The 17866-nt window shown below is 42.3% G+C and overlaps 1 protein-coding gene across 9 annotated transcripts in view; it reads right to left on the bottom strand.

Moving 5' to 3' along the window:
• Window positions 1-17866, bottom strand: part of DTNB (dystrobrevin beta) — a 197026-nt gene that overhangs the window by 53034 nt on the left and 126126 nt on the right. For 7 of the 9 annotated variants that reach the window (XM_061461225.1, XM_061461221.1, XM_061461224.1 and 4 more), the window contains 3 exons: window positions 17172-17285; window positions 12147-12243; window positions 4954-4974 (listed from right to left, as the gene is read on the bottom strand). In XM_061461225.1, the coding sequence (XP_061317209.1) occupies window positions 4954-4974; window positions 12147-12243; window positions 17172-17285 (232 nt within the window). The remainder of the gene's footprint in view (window positions 1-4953; window positions 4975-12146; window positions 12244-17171; window positions 17286-17866) is intronic. The other 2 variants (XM_061461226.1, XM_061461229.1) reach the window with 1 other exon arrangement.

The following is a 17866-nucleotide window of genomic DNA, read 5'->3' as shown; positions in this document are numbered from 1 at the left end:
CTTCCCTAGGCTCAGCTTTGCTAAAGCTGTTGGTTAAGGTGGTTCACCTCATTAAAGGAATGTGCACTGCTGCCCTTGCACTTCTCAAGCTGACAGAAAGGTATCTATCATTTCTATACTCTGAATCTGAATGATGGGAGGAAAGTGAGAACTCCTGACTCCTCTCCATGGGGTTAAGGAACAACCCTCCCATGATTTCCATGACTTCATGAGGACTGTTGGGTGAGAGAGTGTCCACTTTTTCTGACTGGTAACATAACCTCAAAATTCATGAGCCTGATCTGCTCTGCTGTGTCATATGGTTCCCACCATCTTCTGAAAGGAAAAGATTTCCATTCCAGTGTTTAAACACTCCCATGTGAGCTCCTCTGCTGTGAAGTCATTCCTGTGCCTGTTCGGCATTAGAGAAGTTCTCTTGTGCGCGTACGAGTGCTTGACGCTCCTCTGGATTTGTTGTATGAATTGTTCTAAACGCCAAAGACACCATACATGTGATGTATATCTTTCTGAATTCCTTTAACGTTTTTCTCAATATTGAACAGCACAGCTCCAATGGCTGTTCATTGGACTATAAAACAAAGAGGTTTTAATACTTAGCAGATTATTCAAGCCTCTCACCAGCTGTGACATGAAAACGATCCTGTTGTAAATTAAAATCTACGCTGGCAAAGATCTTTATTAGCTGGGACACAACAGTCTTAGCAGTAGTAGAGAATAGTGTGGTGAACTATGAATACCATGTGGCTTCATACTCCATTACTGGAATAATATCTGTACACAATGCACTGCTCCTCAAGGGTGTGACCAGGACTGGGGACACTGATTCCAAGGGGCAGTCCAGCATGGGAAAGACAGAAACTTTCAAAATCTTGATAGGAGATCAACTCTGAACATGGAACACAGAAGTTATTGGGCTTTCTTTAAATACCAGGATTAGAAATAGTGGCTTTCTCCTGACACAAACTCCTTATAGCTTGCCATGATTTTCTGACCAAGACTGGCCAAGAGACACAGAGCTTCTGGGCCTTCTGAGAACATGTTTGTGACTGGAGTCTGGTCTCTCAGATCCCACTCTGCTCACTTTGTTGCTGGAGATTAAAATCAGTTATCACAGTTTTCTGTAGGCACTTGGTTGTAACCTCAGCAGCCAAGTAACTTCTTATTAGCCTCCCAGGAGCAGCAAAGATCTCCACTCAATGCTTAGACACACTATCACTCTGGCTGCAGATACATGAACAAACCAGGTTTAGTGTCTTGCTGCATGAGGTGAAATGCCAGCTCACGATGATAGGCAAGCCATTCAAAATGGCCCCGACAACCTGAACACCTTCAGCCCCTGGAATACAGTGTATGCCGTTTCACATAAATGCAGAATGAACAAGATGGCTTTTTGTTCAGGAAGACTTTTTTGCATGACCATGGTCAAGAAAGCAGACCCTCTTCCACCAATCTTTGTAAATCTCACTAGCAATATGAAGAAGGCAGAAGGGGATTGTCAGACTTAGCAGTGAAGGGAAGTCAGAGATTGCTAAAAAGGATGTTGATGTTACTGCTCTTATGTGCTGTCAGTCCTGAACCAGTGATCATTATTCTGTCTACTATTTACCTTAACCCTTCATGTAAACTCATGTTGCCACCATATGCTCAATCCATCTCATCAAGGGTTGAAAGGATCCTCACTTCAGATCACTAAGACACTTGGGCTTTCTCTTCCACAGAATCTAGATGGTGCGCCGTGTTTCCCCTCATACATGGTCCTGCTGTTTCTGGACTAGGCTGTAAACCTTTGTGAGGTACTAACCAGACTAGGCCCTTCCCCTCTAGTTTCTTTTCCCAGGACACATGTCTGTGGACACAAGGATAGGGCTGGCTGAGCACATAGAAGATTGGTACCTTTTCCTAGCTACTGCAGGGTTTTAAACACATGGGGAGGGAAGATGTGACTCTAGACTCACCAAAACTGGTAGAGGTTCTAAAGGACACTGGGATGTTTGGTAATAATTTTAAAGTTCTTCCGCTGGCTGTGTTTCTTCAACCCATGCTGTCACAGATCTTCAGCCCCTTATTCATGTATTTCTGTCATTCAAGTAGATGGATGATCATGAGGTCCTGAAGACATTTTGAAGCCAGCGTATGGTCCAATAAGTTCTTCTGGTCTTCAAGACAGAGATATGACATTACCTTCCAGAACAGTGCAGACACCACTACAATGTGTGATGTGCAGGCTTGTTATCAGCCACGCCAAGCCTGGATGGAGGCCAGTTACCAGTGGTGGGCCTCAAGGTTTGATACTACAGCCAGTACCATTTAATTTCTTCAAGAAAGGCCCAGATGAGAGGACAGCATGCACCCTCAACAAGTTTGCAGACAATGCAAAACTGGGAGGAGTCGATGATACACCAGATGGTTGTGCTGCCATTCAGAGGAGCCTTGAAACACTGGAGAAATGGGCAGATAGAGACCTCATCAAGTTCAACAAGGCGTGTAAAGTCAAGTTTCTGGAAGGAATAACTGTATATCAACTGCACTCTGATGGCTGACAGGCTGGAAAACAGGTTGGCAGAAAAAGATGTTGGGGTCCTGCAGAGAAGCTGAACATGAGACAGCAATGCACCCTTTCATCAAAGAAAGCCAACAGCATCGTGGGCTGCATAGAGAAGAGCACTGGTGGCAGGCCTAGGGATGTGATTTTCCTCCAAAACTCAGCACTGGTGATGCTGCATCCAGAGTCTTGCATCCAGTTCTGGACAACCCAGTGCAAGAAAGATTTGGAGAAAGACTTCAGCACGTCCAAGGAAGAGCCAAAAAAGATGATTAAGAAACCAGTGTATCTGCCATATGAGGTGAGGCTGAAGGAGCTGGACTGTTCGGCTGCAAGAAGAGAAAGCTCAGAGGGATCTTATGAACACATGCAAATCCCTAATGGAAGAAAGCAAAGAAAACAGAGCTAGATCCTTCTCATGATATCCACTGAAAGGACCAGAGGCAATGGAACAGAAATACAGACATAGATGAAAATATAGGAAATTCTGTGTGAAATAAAGAAAAAACTGTCTTACGGTGAGGGCACTGACATACTAGACAGAACAGCTGCCCTGTGGAATCTCCATCTTTGGAGATACTCAAACCATGATGGAACAAATTCCTGAGCAGCCTGCTCTAGCTGACTCTGCTCTGAGCATAGGGGATGGACTAGATGATCTCTAGAGCTGCCTTTTCACCTCAGGTATTCCGTGATTTCTCTGTGTTTCTCAGCCAAGCGGAGCTGGAATCCTGGGATTTCCAGCTTTTTCAGGCTGCACCTTTATAATTTGGAGTAGGGCATTCCAAGCTACTTCAAGTCCATGTTCCAAGTCCACTTCGAGCTACTTCAGTCCATACAAATGTAAGGATGTAAAGTTTCAATTCCTACAGATCAACAGTGTGTTCTTTGGTTGGTCAAAACTTGCATTCTTGAGTTTCAAATCTTTTTGGCTTATTTGTCATTGATTCCAACAGAATAGGACTGGACAGAATGTCACTATGTTGACATTATTTGAGCAGTCTTTGCTCTCTTATCCTCCTATGAACATAATGTTCCAGGGAAAGAAGGAGGTAAAACTGGGTGAATTTTGTCTTTGATCTTGTATTTACCCTTTTTCTATTTACATAATCTAGATGAACAGCACAGGAAAAACAAGCTAATATAATGTTGCATTTCCATGCAGATGGTTACTCCTAGCAATGACGCTGGGTAAAAGAATGACATATGATACAGCATCCCACTTGCACACTTAGAATTTGGAAGACATGGATGGTTGTGCCTTGGTTGCTTTCCTTCCTCCAGGAAATTCCTTGAAGATTGCTGCCACGTGCTGCAATCTGGTCCCTTCATTAAGCCAAAGAGTTTCTGCAAGGTTCCTCAGCAAACTTCACTGGCAGGATAAACTAAAGATGAGCTGCGCTCCAAGAGAAGATACACACCACCATCTTCTTATTAAACTGATGGCAGGACTTTAATAAAAGGCCATCTGGGAGTCACCAAAAGCCAATTTCAGCACACATAGACCTGAAGTATTTCAGCAATAGAAGCTACCCAAAAATATACAGCTCCTTACAAAAAATAAGTCATTAGAATTTCCAATTCATATATCCAATATCTAATTTGAGTATCTGATACACAACATTTATAAAACCCCCAACAATGAGAAACATGGGATTAATCTCCATTAAATCTATGTGTATAAAGAAAACCACGTTTGAAAATGCTGAAAATTTGTTCTGCTGGAGAGAAGATACTGAACATCTGTCTATTTTCAAGAAAAGCAAAAGGGCTCCCTCTGGAGTGGATTCCAAAATCGACACAGGATTCGGATTGTAACAGGCGGGCAGAGAAAATGAAAATGTGCAACAAAGCAAATGCATTCTTGTCTCTTATTAGTTTACTTGTCCTGTTTACAATGAGCATACTGGGACTAATTCAAGGAGACTATATCATGATTGAATGGTATGGATCCATGCCCAAAATATTATTCAGTCATTAATTAGTTTTCATGCATGGACTTGTATGTGGCAAGGAGGCAAATTAAAGGATTCCTGAAGAGACAAGAAAGCTTTTTTTTAGCGTGTAAAATACTCCAAAGAATCTCCAACAAGATAAATTATGAAGCCAGCTGAGAATCCACATTTTCAACCCTGGATGGTCATGCACAATTCTATAGAAAACTAATGAATACAGCCACCCGTTGTGTACCCATGGCAATAAACTTAATTTGAAAGGGAGACACAAGTAACTTTAAGGACATATACAAAAACATGCTCTACTGGAAACTGATGAAGATTGCTTTCAAATTTACAAGTGAGAAAGACCCCACATTCCCACAGATTATTTGCATACAATCCAATTAACATAAAATTGGTTCCATGCAGAAAGAAAAAAAGAGTTAGGTCACCTATAAAGTGAAGTCAACTTACTGCCTGCTTTTGCTCTTCTTCCTATAAATGTTGGCAAAAGAAAAAGGTGAAGAGAGAAACAGGATAGATTAATTACCATATGAAAAGGAAACATATACACACAAAATACACAACAGACCCAATGGAAAAAGAGTACATGGCAAGTTGTAGAAACATCTGCAGACATGAAAGGGAACAAGGGCATTAGACACAACAGCTGTGGTGGGAAAGCAAAGATGTCATTTATTCCGTGCTCAAAAGAAGACTCTTATCTCAAATGGCCTTTAGTGTTGGCAAAAGTGGAATACACAGGATGGATATGACAGCATGGATATCTTGGATATAGGACAGGCTATCTAACAGATGTATTTCTTTTACGCAGGACCTTTACTGGCTTCTCTTCCTGCCCTGTACTCAGAACTACCTCTCTAGCTGTTCTCAAGGTCAAAAATATCAGTCCACCACCCTCTAACACCTAGAAATACCATCTGGAGTGCACAACCGCTGCATGGCATTCGGTTCCCTGTGTGCTCAAATCTGCCATCACAGAGATCCAAACTGTCCTAGCCTGAGAGGCACAATATCACCTTTTTGGTCAGAGAGCGCCTGTTAACCACTGGGCATACCACAACCTCTGCAGATGGGATTCACAGTGGTGAATTAGCGAGCTGGAGGCAGCCAGGTCTGGAATGGGAGGGAAGAAACTGGGCAGCCTCAGCACTAAAGATGCAAGGAAAAAGATGCAGAGAAAACAATCCCATTATTGCAATGCAACATTTGTCAGTATAGATCGCTACTAATTTGAAAGACGAAAAAAGGTGACATATGAATGAATTTCTCCACTTTTGAAACAACATACACTGTGACCCTTCTGGGACAGTGGAGTCACAGCTATTTCAACTATATGAATGCTCCTTGGAATGAGCAAAATATCACATAGTCAAGAGTTTCTTTCACAATTCAGAAGTTTTCCTAGATTTTCTCTTCATAGATATAACCACCATTACAAGCCCTTAGGGCTCATGTCTTGCAGTCTTGGTTGTATGGAGAAGCATGGCTGTTGTGGTGCGGGCAGCAGCACTGTGCATTAAAAGAAAGGCTGGCAGCATGATTTTGATGACTCTCGTCTATGCAGAAATAGCAGTTGCAGCTTTTTCAGGGTAACAAGAATTGTTCCCTCTGACAGTGGCTTTGCACAGACTGTCAGTGCAGGGGCAGCAGGATCACTGGTAAGCACGTCTCCTCAGAAATTCAGGTTATGGAATGAAAAATTTCACAGAATAAAAGCTCCTTCTGGCCTTAGCCTCCATGAACTGACTTATCCACCTTTCCTCATTTATTTCCCATCTGAGCAGGATAACCAAAACCTGCCCCTTAATTTAGAGCAGCTTCTTCTCACCACTGTACTAAAAGATGTTTTCCCAACTGTGCACTGTGGGATATAAAGGTATCTGGGATCGACTGCAGAGAATTCCACATTTCTGAGCAGATGCTTTTGTTTTTTTTCTTTTTTTCCCCAAGACCTGGAGTTCTCTCAGGTGTGTATTTAGACTCTGCTGTAGCAGATGTGTCGTATGGCTTCACTCAAGCATGGATCAACATCAACATTGAAGGCCAGTGCTGTCCTCCTCACACTCCCACATGTTTCCAGTTGTTCCTCCTATCAGCACTGGGACTAGCAGGACCAGATGGTGAGCTAGGTCAGCAAAAAGATCTTAAATGATCTCCATTCTACAAAAAAGTTGTTAGTTTGAAAAATGAGGCTCTAGCATTAACTATAGATGTGGAAAAAAATACCTCAAGAGGCATGAACCTTTGCTAGACGAACTAAGGAGTTATTAGATAAATCATCAAATCAGCTAGTGAGGAAATTACCATTGAGGAAATGGAAAAAGTGAAAAGGGATATGCCTGCTGAATATCTATGTAGCTCAAAGCAAAAGCCCTGCAAGAAGGCAGACACTCACCACTGCAGACTACTCATTAGAAGACTGCCAGCTAATGGCACTAGGTGATTACAGAAGACTTCAGGAAAAAAGGGAAAGCTAAGCCAACAGCCAGGATGAGGAAAAGGAGATAAAAAATATTGGGAGAAAATTGCTGATGACAGTACTGACAGGTACTGTTCTTCCCAGATGGACAGAATGCCTCTTGCATGCAAAGGGCTATCCGCTTAACCAAAGGCTGGCTGGAGTGGCTAGAGGACACAAGGTTGGCAGTCAACGGGCAGCCCTTCAGCAGCCACTGCACCAGCCCTGCAGATTCAGAGGCTATAGTATTAAACTAAAACCTAAAACACGCCTGCGCTGTTAAAACACCTCATCACCCAACCAAGGTGGCCTTATCCAAACTGACCCCCAGGAACGGCTCCGGGCATGTCACCACCCCTGGGTGGTGGTTGCAGAAGGTTTGGGAAAGCGTTGGTATCTCTGATCTAAGGGCATGTCAGCGACCACACCAGCAACAGAGCAGGTAGGTGAGGGCCTCTCCAAGGAACGCTGTCTGGCATTAATGATCTCACACAGATAGATACAGCCGGGGTCTCATAAGTGCACAGGAAGACACAACAGAAGATACCAATGACAGCAGTTAATGGTGAACAACCAGAACTTACAAAATACAGGTTAGGTGGAGACTGGATTGACAGCAGCCCTGAAGAGAAGGACTTGGGGGGGTTGATGAGAAACTCAATGTGACCCAGCAGTGTGTGCTTGAGCCCAGAAACCAACCATGTCCTGGGCTGCATCACCAGCAGTGTGACCAGCAGGTCAAGGGAGGGGATTCTCCCCCTCTGCTCTGCTCTGGTGAGACCCCCCTGCATCCAGCTCTGGGACAACACCACAAGATGGACATGGAGCTGTTGGAGCGAGTCCAGAGAAGCCACAAAGATTTTCCAAGGGCTGGAGCACCTCTGCTATGGAGACAGGCTGAGAGAGCTGGGCTTGTTCAGCCTGAAGAAGAGAAGGCTCTGGGGAGACCTTAGAGCAGCTTCCAGTGCCTAAAGGGGCTGACAAGAAAGCTGGAGAGGGGCTTTTGACAAGGGCCTGTAGGGACAGGACAAGGGGGAATGGCTTTAACCTGACAGAGGGGAGATTGAGATGAGCTCTGAGGCAGAAGTTCTTCCCTGTGAGGGTGGTGAGGCCCTGGCACAGGTTGCCCAGAGAAGCTGTGGCTGCCCCATCCCTGGCTGTGTTCAAGGCCAGGTTGGATGGGGCTTGGAGCAACCCTGGGGCACTAGCAACCAAAATAGTCAAGGGCCTTTCTCTGCTCTAAGGCCAGCTATCACAGCATGACTTGCTGTGCGAAAAATGGATGGACCTCCAGAGAACAACTGTGTCCTTCCAACATAGGAAGAGGGAGCTGAGTTACCAAAATTTCAGATAACCAAAGTTAGGTAATATGAATCCAGTTCTAAACGGTGAAATGAAGACAGCATTAAAAATGTAAAAAATACTCCATAAGAAATGGAAAAAAACCATAAAAGCTGAACAGCTGATGTAAATCATAAATGAAAATTTTTCAAGTGCACCACATCATGAGAGAAGCTAAAATCTTGTGAGAAAAAAATAATCTCGCAGGGCTAAAACCACCAAAAATGAGAATTTGAAATTAACACAAATATCAGAAACAAAACAAAGCCCAAGAGGGTGCATACTGCTTCTTGTCAGTCAGGGTAAAATCAATATGGGAAGAAGCTTCAGTATTTCTGTTTTGTATTTGACTAATAGTACTTTCCCCTTGTCGTTTCTATCAGCAAACAGTGAAGTACTTTCCAGTAATAATGAGAAAAAGTGTTCAAAAGTATCTACTAGAAATCCTATTTTTAGATCAGCAGGCCTAGGGAGCATGCGGCTGGGATTCTTCAAGTAATTACAAGTTATGTAGTCCGGAGAAGGTAATTTTTAATACATCTTGGAATACCCAGGGCTGGAATGTGCTTTGTTGCACTGATAGTCAAAATGAGATGTAAAACAACTTACTTAAATAGGCGCAAAGATCCTACCCTGTCATTGATTTATTCAACGTACCAGAAATGCTGATAAAAGACTCAACTAATAAGTAATACATGAAGCATTATAACTTCACGGAAAGGAGGTCTTGCCAAATAAATCTGATTTTGCTATTTGAATGTCTTACAAGTTTGGCTTCTAAAGGACCTGTACAGATGCAATATATTTTCATATGAGAGGATTTACCCATTACATTCTCATTAGCCAGTTACCGCTATATGACATAAATAAAGCACTTTGCAGTGATTTATTTACAGATCTTTTGCAGCTCTTACAGAGTAAGATCTGGATGATTGGCAGCTTTCAAAAAGCACTCACTGGTGCAGAAAGGCACAAGAAGGAAACCAGTGATGGAGAGCAGTGAAACTCCTCGTGGAACTCTCTGTGTAGTGTTGCTAAAGTTCAGAGGAGAATTCAACATAGAGTTTGTTTTTCCCAATTTTAAAAATGGTATTAAAGATCTGGAGAAGGCAAAGAAATCAACCATAAAAAAAGACTGGAGTACAGTATTTGGAGAAGCTCAGCAGAGTTTACCTGTTTACCTGAATTAAAAATCAAGATGAGGAGGGCCTTTACCGAGTTGAATAATATCTGCATATTAAAAACCAGGGGTGCTAAAGTACTGCTTAATTTAATAGAGGGAGAACCACATGTACTGAAGCCAATGGACATAAACTGAAGTTAAATACATTAAAACTGGAAATGAGGCATAAATTTTTAACTGTGCAAGAAAATTTGCATTGGCAGCGAATTTTTAATTTTTTTGATTTCTCCAGTTCGAGAGCAGATGTCTTTCTGGAAGAGGCTTTAATCAAAAAGAAGCTGCCAGGCTCCATAGAAAGCTCTTCAGAGGAAATGCAAAAGTCATATTATGCAACATGTAGAACCAAATAATTACAACAGTCACAGGCTCAGTGGATAATTCAGGTTTTAAGGGACTTCAGGAGGTCTCTAGTTCAGCCTCCGACTCAGAACAGGGTCAACTTAATCTCAGAGCAGGTTGCTTAGAGCTCTGTCCAGTCTTGAGAAAACTCCAAGGATGGAGATAGCACAGCCTCCATCTCCACTCCACCATCTTCATGGGAAGAAGTTTTTCCTTATATCCAGTCCTATTTGTCCTTACAGTGTTTAAACAATTTTGGGAACTGGGGGAGTTAATTAAAAGATACTAGGATTTGGAAAGGAAAAGCCCAGTAAAAGCCAGCTTCTAAACTAACCTTCCTTTGGTACAACACAGCTTAGAAGAAAGTTTCTGTAAGCTCATAATTGAACTGTGTGACTCAGCTTAATGAATGGGTCCTAAAAATATTGGTTTATCAAATGTGAGTCAGTTATGATTCCCTTCCCTCTTCTGCAATCCTCTGTCCTCCCTCCTCTGTCTCCCCAATTACAATACCTACCACTCATGATTTTTATCCCTGCAATATCCTGCAGTATTCTCCTTGCTCTCCTCATTAGTGTTACTGACACCAGTGTCCTCTGCTGCTCCATACAAGGCCATTTTGACATGTCCAACCAGTCAGGTGAGAGGAAACACACACTGTTTGGGCAGTCAGGAGATAAGAGTAGGATGGCCAAGCAGGCAGATAAGGCAAGGTGTTGCCTGCCTGCCCACCTGCCTGCTGTGGCTTGTCTAGCATATGGGCAAAGCTCTGCAGGTTGCTCTTTAGCCTGTGCATTGCACAGGTTCAGATCTGTGCATCTGAGAAAGCTAGTCCACCCGGCCTTCCAGGCTTTTGAGGTGGAAGAGCAGAAAGTTAGGAAAGCTGACAGAACACTGCTCACTCTAATGAGATGAGAGCGTGGACATCAGGTCGTGATGGGGAGAATTGGTTTGGGAAGGCTTGAAAGTGCTTTGAGGATCATAGGGCCTACAGAAAACTTGCATTAGAGCTTGTTCTCGTGTTAAAACAGACATCCAATCAGATTTTGTTCTAAAGGGGCAAATGCTTAGACTATGATCACCTGAACCACAAAGAGTCAAACTGTTTCTGATGGAACAGATGCTTTCCCAAATCTGTAATTCAGTTTTGGATGCCTATTTGCAGAGGTATCACATTTCAACTTACAGAGGTTTAGGGTCTGAAGAAATCAAGGTGAATTTAGTAAGTGATTGTGTTCAATATTTTGTCTTCATTATTTAAGACAGACATTAATAGGCTGAACAGGAAACAAATACAGCATGTAGAAGCACTAACTCAAAAAAAATAATTACTTCCCAAATATTAATACTAACTATGTGCTCAGCTGCACAGGAAAATGAACTAAAACAGCCACCTCTGAAGAGTATTTGATAATAGCCTCTTTTATACACATTCCTATTCCAGAACACAGGCCTAATCTGAAGAGTGACTGCACTTTAGATTGACAGACGATGTGAATTCATTATCACTTTAAAGTGCAGACAAGCTCTAAATGTTAACTATCAGGATGTGTCTACAGCTAATCCATAAACCCATGTGCTGCTCCTGCCAGTGCCATTGCTGTGATTCCTTGCCCACCTCTCCCATTTCCTGTAGCATCTTTGTGGCATCTTGCTTTAGACCAAAACCATTTTGAGTAAGGACAATGTTTTGCCATTTGCATAATAGAGGCTCTTGTGCAATTTAAAGAATGGAAAGAATAAACACGATAGTATTTCAGACAACAGTCGTCAACTGTGAGCTCAACTCTAGCAGGACTTGATAAATTATAAATAATGTACGCTCATCAGAAATCCAAACAACATATATTATATATCAGAGACAATACCACCATGCTCTAAAAGCAAAAAACCTCCACAGACATTGCAGGGTTTATGTGGTATTACCAGGTGCAACACAACACCACACCACTGGGAAGGTGCATCCTGTATTGCCACAACTACAGCTTCCAGTCTATTTTCCAGTTAAAGGTGAAAGAACTGGATTGGTACCCAGAAAAGCATGCAGTGAATTATGAAATCTAATACGCCTTTAAAGCCTTCCAAATCTTACAGGTTCTTGATATTTTAACTAAAGCAGCAGCATATGAACCTGAAAACCCATTAACCATCTGGACCAACACACAGAGCCAGCATGGAAATGACTTTTTGCAAATTCCTTCTACTCCTCATGAAGTATTTATGATGATACAACAGCAAAGCAGGAATCTCACAGCAGCAACAGTGAATTCCAGGCCTGTGGAAAAGAAGGATGCACTGTATTTCTGATAGGAGGTGGCTTACTTTGAGCAGTTTCATCAGCCCTTCAAGCTGCACCATCAGTTCTCTTCTGCTTTCTTGAAGAGCAGACATTCTCTGTTCCAGTTCATCCTTTCTCTGTCTGTTCAAGTTACATGAAAGAAAGAGTCAGAAAATAAACGTTGGGTATTTCAAAACCACTTTAGGAAATTCACCCATCCAACCGTGTCTTTGGTTTTCATCACTCCCCCCTGCTTCCAGTTGAAAAAAATGGAGCAAAGCACAGTACAATGACCATGAAACCTACGTGTAACTATCAGGCTGTTCACTTAAAATCCAGGAACCTGCCCTCAGCACATTGGTAGTAGGCAGCCCTTTTCAAAAGCACTGCATTTTGAGAAAAAGAGCCCACTTTACTCTTCCTTTTAAGAGCTCTCTTAACGTCAGCTCCAGGCACCCTGCGGAGCTTTCAGACAAGCAAGAATGAATGATGGGAGGAAAGACTAACAAAAAAGAGGGGGAGAAAGGGCTGCAGGTGTTTGGGAAGGAAAAGTTATCACCTGTCTGGATGGAGACTAAGCAGAGCTATTTCTGTCCATGAACATGACATACTGTCTTTGACACATTTGCTGTACCGGAACCCAGGTAACAACAAAAGGAGGTAATAAGTGACCTTCCCTTTCCTTGACATCACAAAACCACTGTATTCCTACTGATGCATGTCTGCGAGATATTTAAGGCAATATCACTGTTTGGTTCTATTTCACATTTAAAAACAAAGAAGGGACTAATATAAAGAGAAATTCAAAGACGAACATCAGCATGTCAGCAGTTCAGTGTCTTACATGATTTAAGAAATGCTGGTCCCCACAAATCCCAGTCATAGTAATGATAGATGATTGTAAGAAAACTAAAAATATTAGAAAGGCTTATTTATTTATCTACAGTTATTTTTGTGGACATCTGAATGTCCTAATCCAAAGTTAAAGGCACCACATATTCTAGACTGTATTTTTAGGTGTCTTGGGTTATATCTTTGTTCTCATGTGATATATTATGGATAAATCATTCTGAGAATTTTAATAACCAACTAGTTGCATATACACCAACTGGGCATCCGAATATGGAAAAGAAACAGGCCATTTACTCAGACTGAAAAAGTCTTGCTGTCTTTTTGTACACTGTAAGTGTATACCCCAACCACAAAACTGCTAAGACTACGTAACAGAATTAACTTGTTTCTATACTGGTTCTTAAAAGGACAGAAACTGTGAAGTACCAACAATCCTGGGTATTTCTTTCCACATCATTTTGTATTTTAAAGAATGTGGTTATCAAATGCTGAAACATATCACAAAAATAAGGTGATAAAGAGAAGATTACATGTGCCTGGTCACTTAGAATGTGTTAAAAACCCACCACAGACACAGCTTTATCTATCTATACCATCCTTTTCCTCTCTCTATGTCAGTTCAAAGTCTGTAGATTTTATTCTATAGTTATTTCATAGAATCATAAAATCATAGAATGGTTTGGGTTGGAAGGGACCTTAGGGCTCATTCAGATCCAACCCCCTTGCCACAGCAGGGGACACCTTCCAACCCCTGTCCAATCCGGCCTTGAAAATTAGCACGAACATTATTTAACATAACGTTCTGGTTAACAACAACAAATAATGCAAAAAACAATATATTAAAAGCTAATGGAGAATCAACATCAACATGTATGTCTGATCTTGGTTGATGGTATTCAATCTCTTGTTCAATGACCTCCACTGAAGAAAGAGGAGGTACTGCTTGTCAATGACAAAAGGTTAAATGTGAGAAGAGATTCAGAGCAGCCCTGCAGAGAAAGACTTGAAGGTGTTGGTTGATGAGAAAATGAACACAAGCTGCCTTCAGTGTGTGCTCACAGCCCAGAAACCCAACCGTATCCTGGGCTGCATCAAAAGGAGCGTGACCAGCAGGTCGAAGGACGTGATCCTGCCCCTCTACTCTGCTCTCGTGAGACCTCACCTGGAGTATTGTGTGCAGTTCTGGTGTCCTCAACATAAAAAGGACATGGAACTGTTGGAACAAGTCCAGAGGAGGCCACGAGGATGGGGACTGGAGCACCTCCTGCATGAAGATAGGCTGAGAAAGTTGGGGCTGTTCAGTCTGGAGAAGACCTCAGAGCAGCCTTCCAGTATCTGAAGAGGGCCTACAAGGATGCTGGGGAGGGACTGTTCATTAGGGACTGTAGTGATAGGACAAGGGGTAATGGGTTAAAACTTAAACAGGGGAAGTTTAGATTGGATATAAGTTTAGATTGGATATAAGGAAGAAGTTCTTTACTGTGAGGGTGGCGAGGCACTGGAATGGGTTGCCTAAGGAAGTTGTGAATGCTCCATCCCTGGCGGTGTTCAAGGCCAGGTTTGACAGAGCCTTGGGTGACATGGTTTAGTGTGAGGTGTCCCTGCCCATGGCAGGGGGGTTGGAACTAGATGATCTTAAGGTCCTTTCCAACCCTAACTATTCTATGATTTCTGATGCTATGATTCTGTGCTTAAAAGACCAGAAAAGATAGGACAGCATCTAGGCACAAATGGCGAGATGCAGTCTGAGGCAGCTGCCTGGGGCACTGGAACTACTGCATAAATGAGCATCCTCCTTGCAGCAGAGGCAGCCAAGCACATCTGCATTACAAGGCAGGGATCTAAAAGGACAGTGGGTACAGCTGCACTTCCACCAAGGTTACATTCGGCAGCAGAGTGGCAGAGCTGACTCATATCCTCGGGCTGTGTTTGCACATTTTTAAACCTGGGACACGTTGATTTTCCATGGATTACCTTTCTCATGTTTCACATCCTAAATTCTACACAGCACCTGAGATTGTCTGGAAATGTGCTTACATACAATCAAAAGCAAAGTCATCACATGCTGCTCACAGGCTTGGAGAAAGTCTCCTTGGTAGCTGTGACCTTGTGAAGTACTTTCATATCACAGATAACTTGCTAATTGTGATCATCCACTGTGATGCTACACAGTCAAGACGATTCATGTGCATTTTGAATTTATGAATGGATGTTTGGTGGTAAGAAAGCGAACACTAGTTCAATTTAAAGCACCAGTGAAACTACATGAGCCAGTGTAATCCAGCCGGTACACAGAAGAGATGCAGAGGACTTAGGGGAACTTGAGAGCAAGCTAAAGGGACAGCTGGAGGTTTGGCAAACCTGCTTTATGGAGATACTGAAGAAGTTCAAGCTATTCATGGACGTGAAGTTAAGAATCAAAATCTCTAAACACTCACACACAAATGAGGAATTTTGAAAAAGACCTTTTTAGCTCAGTAGACAAAAGCATAGGGAAAGACAAGGTCTGGAAAACAGCACTAGGCTTATGAAGGTTAGAAATGACGTACACACTTTCAGTCCTCTGAGGACAGACGAAGCACAGAAGTTCACTGATGATCACATCAGGGGTGTCAGGGGACATGGTATTCTTTCCACCTCTAAAATGAAAGCTTGAACATCTGTCTTACGTGGCTGCTGTAGCTCAGTTTAAAAGGGTTCTGCGGGACCGCAGCAAGGAGAAATTTCCCAGTCTGTGTTACATAGGAGGCCAGACTGGACAAGCATGATGAATTAACAGGCTTTACGTGCTTAATTCAACCTTTTTTTCTTTTTCCACAACATTCAGCTTTTTTTTTTTTTCTTTAGCAAAACACGGGCCATCTCATTCCTCCTGGTTATCTCCGGTTTGTTCCCAATAACCTGTATTTTTGGAACAATATCTAGGGACTGAAAACTCTATCACTGCTCTTAAGATTACCCCCTTGCTTTAAAAAGCATGTGCTGTATTTGTGGCCTGAATGTGGCTGGTTTCCAATTTAAGCTCTTGGTTCTTATATCTTTGTCTGCTGGGTCAAACAGCACACCAAGCTGTCCCACAATCCCTTTTTTCTCCACCACTTACGTAACATTTGTGGGCATCTTCTGCATCCTCTGTGTTTTTTTTTAATGTTAAAAAAATATATACATAGCCATATAAAGCATAAAGCAAGAAAATTTATAAGCCATTAGATAACAGAATGAAAAATATCAGTGAGATACCACAATGTGCTATAATGCAGCAAATTCTGCATGAAAAAAAGGAATGAAAGAGGCTGAAAGCCTCAGATTTTGCAATATGGGGCCGGATGACACCTTGCAGATGCTGCCTGCCAATGCAGTAGCTCCATCTCAAGAGCACTGCACTTTTACAGGAAACCTTTAAATGTCCTTGGGAGGACAACAGCCATGCCACATCCAAAGCACGCAGCAAAAGTTTACCCTAAGGAATGAAACACAAGGCAGTTTGCAAAGAGCTGCTGCCGCCAAGAGCTTGAATTTTAGAACCTACTTCAGATTACAGATGGCAATTTTGAAAGTTGTGCTCTGAATTAACTGGTAATAGAAGACAAAATAAAATATAGCCAGAGAATGCCCCTGTGACTACCCAAACTATGAAACGCTTTATAATCCTGACAATACCTCCCTGTCACTTCAAAATGCAAACCTCATCATAGATGCTTTGAAGATTGTTCTCCAACTTTGGATGTACATCTGACTATCTGTAGGTACGAACTTTCGGAGTTTCACTGTCTAATCAAATAACTGACATTTCTCTTCAGTTCTATTCCTTTGGACAATAAATGACAAGCAGTTAATGCAATTTATGTTATTTTTTTCCTATTGGTTTCTTCTTTACAAACAGTTTTCTGAACTATACAAATAGAATTAAATTGAAGAGACATTTTTAGAATCCTAGAATCCCAGAATCCCAGGTTGGATCAAGGATTATTTGGTCCAGCCTCTTCTGGCAAAGCAATTTTCTTGGCAAAGAGATTTTTATTTACTTCTAAATCCACTTGAAAAAAAAAGGCAAATTGCAATACGTTGTAAGTCTTTGGCATTCAGCATTTTAAGTAACACTCTAAGGCTGCTGAAGATACGCTTTTCCCCGTAACAGCCATCGTGTTCACAGAGCAGACACACAGGCTGACTGGCCCAGGCACCAAATGCATATGAGCTTTAGGTATTTCTTTTACCGTAGAAGCCTGAGTTCAGCCAATAATGTTGGATTCTGCTGAGCTTTTTCAGGGGTGGGTTGAGAGGCTTGTTCATGTTCCAGCCTGAGACGCTGAATTTCTTGGAGTATCTCTCTGTAGAAATGACAGAGGGAAGATTAAAGAAAATAAAGGTCAGTCTCCACACCACTCTTAAACACTGTTACAGCCCTTCAAGCACCCTGTCTGTCAGTCTGCAGTCTAAGGACAGCAAATTTGTTCACATATGACTGGCAGAGATTCAAAACAGTAAGTTAAGGCAGTCCTATGAATTTCTGTAATACACAGGAGATTACTTAATAAGAAATACGAAATCACTTGTGCCATGCACTGGCAACGTATCTCCAAAACCTTTTTACGTAGAACAGGCCCAGAGACTGTTCTAAGAGGAAAAAAGTTCCATTTTCAGCACAGTCTGCATTGCACAGGCTGTAGGAAGTACTTTGAAGCAGCACCACAAGCATTTGCAGCCATGCCAGCACGAGTGAGCTTCCCACTCATCTTTCCAAGGGCCCCTGGCAGGTCAGCAGGAATAAGGAAAATAACAGCTCATAGTAACAGAGACAAACTCACGAGGTCCCACAAAGGGAAGGCGATCAGCCAGCAGCCCAATTAAGGCCGCTGTGTTCTGTGTAGCTGGAGGCAAGGGAACTGACAGCCAAGGACTCACTTATTAA

Source organism: Pezoporus flaviventris, unplaced genomic scaffold (genome assembly GCF_033815535.1).
Source record: "Pezoporus flaviventris isolate CSIRO_AGI_PZ_B2104156 unplaced genomic scaffold, CSIRO_AGI_Pfla_v1 ptg000031l, whole genome shotgun sequence".
Taxonomy (NCBI): domain Eukaryota; kingdom Metazoa; phylum Chordata; class Aves; order Psittaciformes; family Psittacidae; genus Pezoporus; species Pezoporus flaviventris.
Note: the sequence above shows the minus strand (reverse complement) of the source record. Positions and strands in the feature narration are given on the sequence as shown.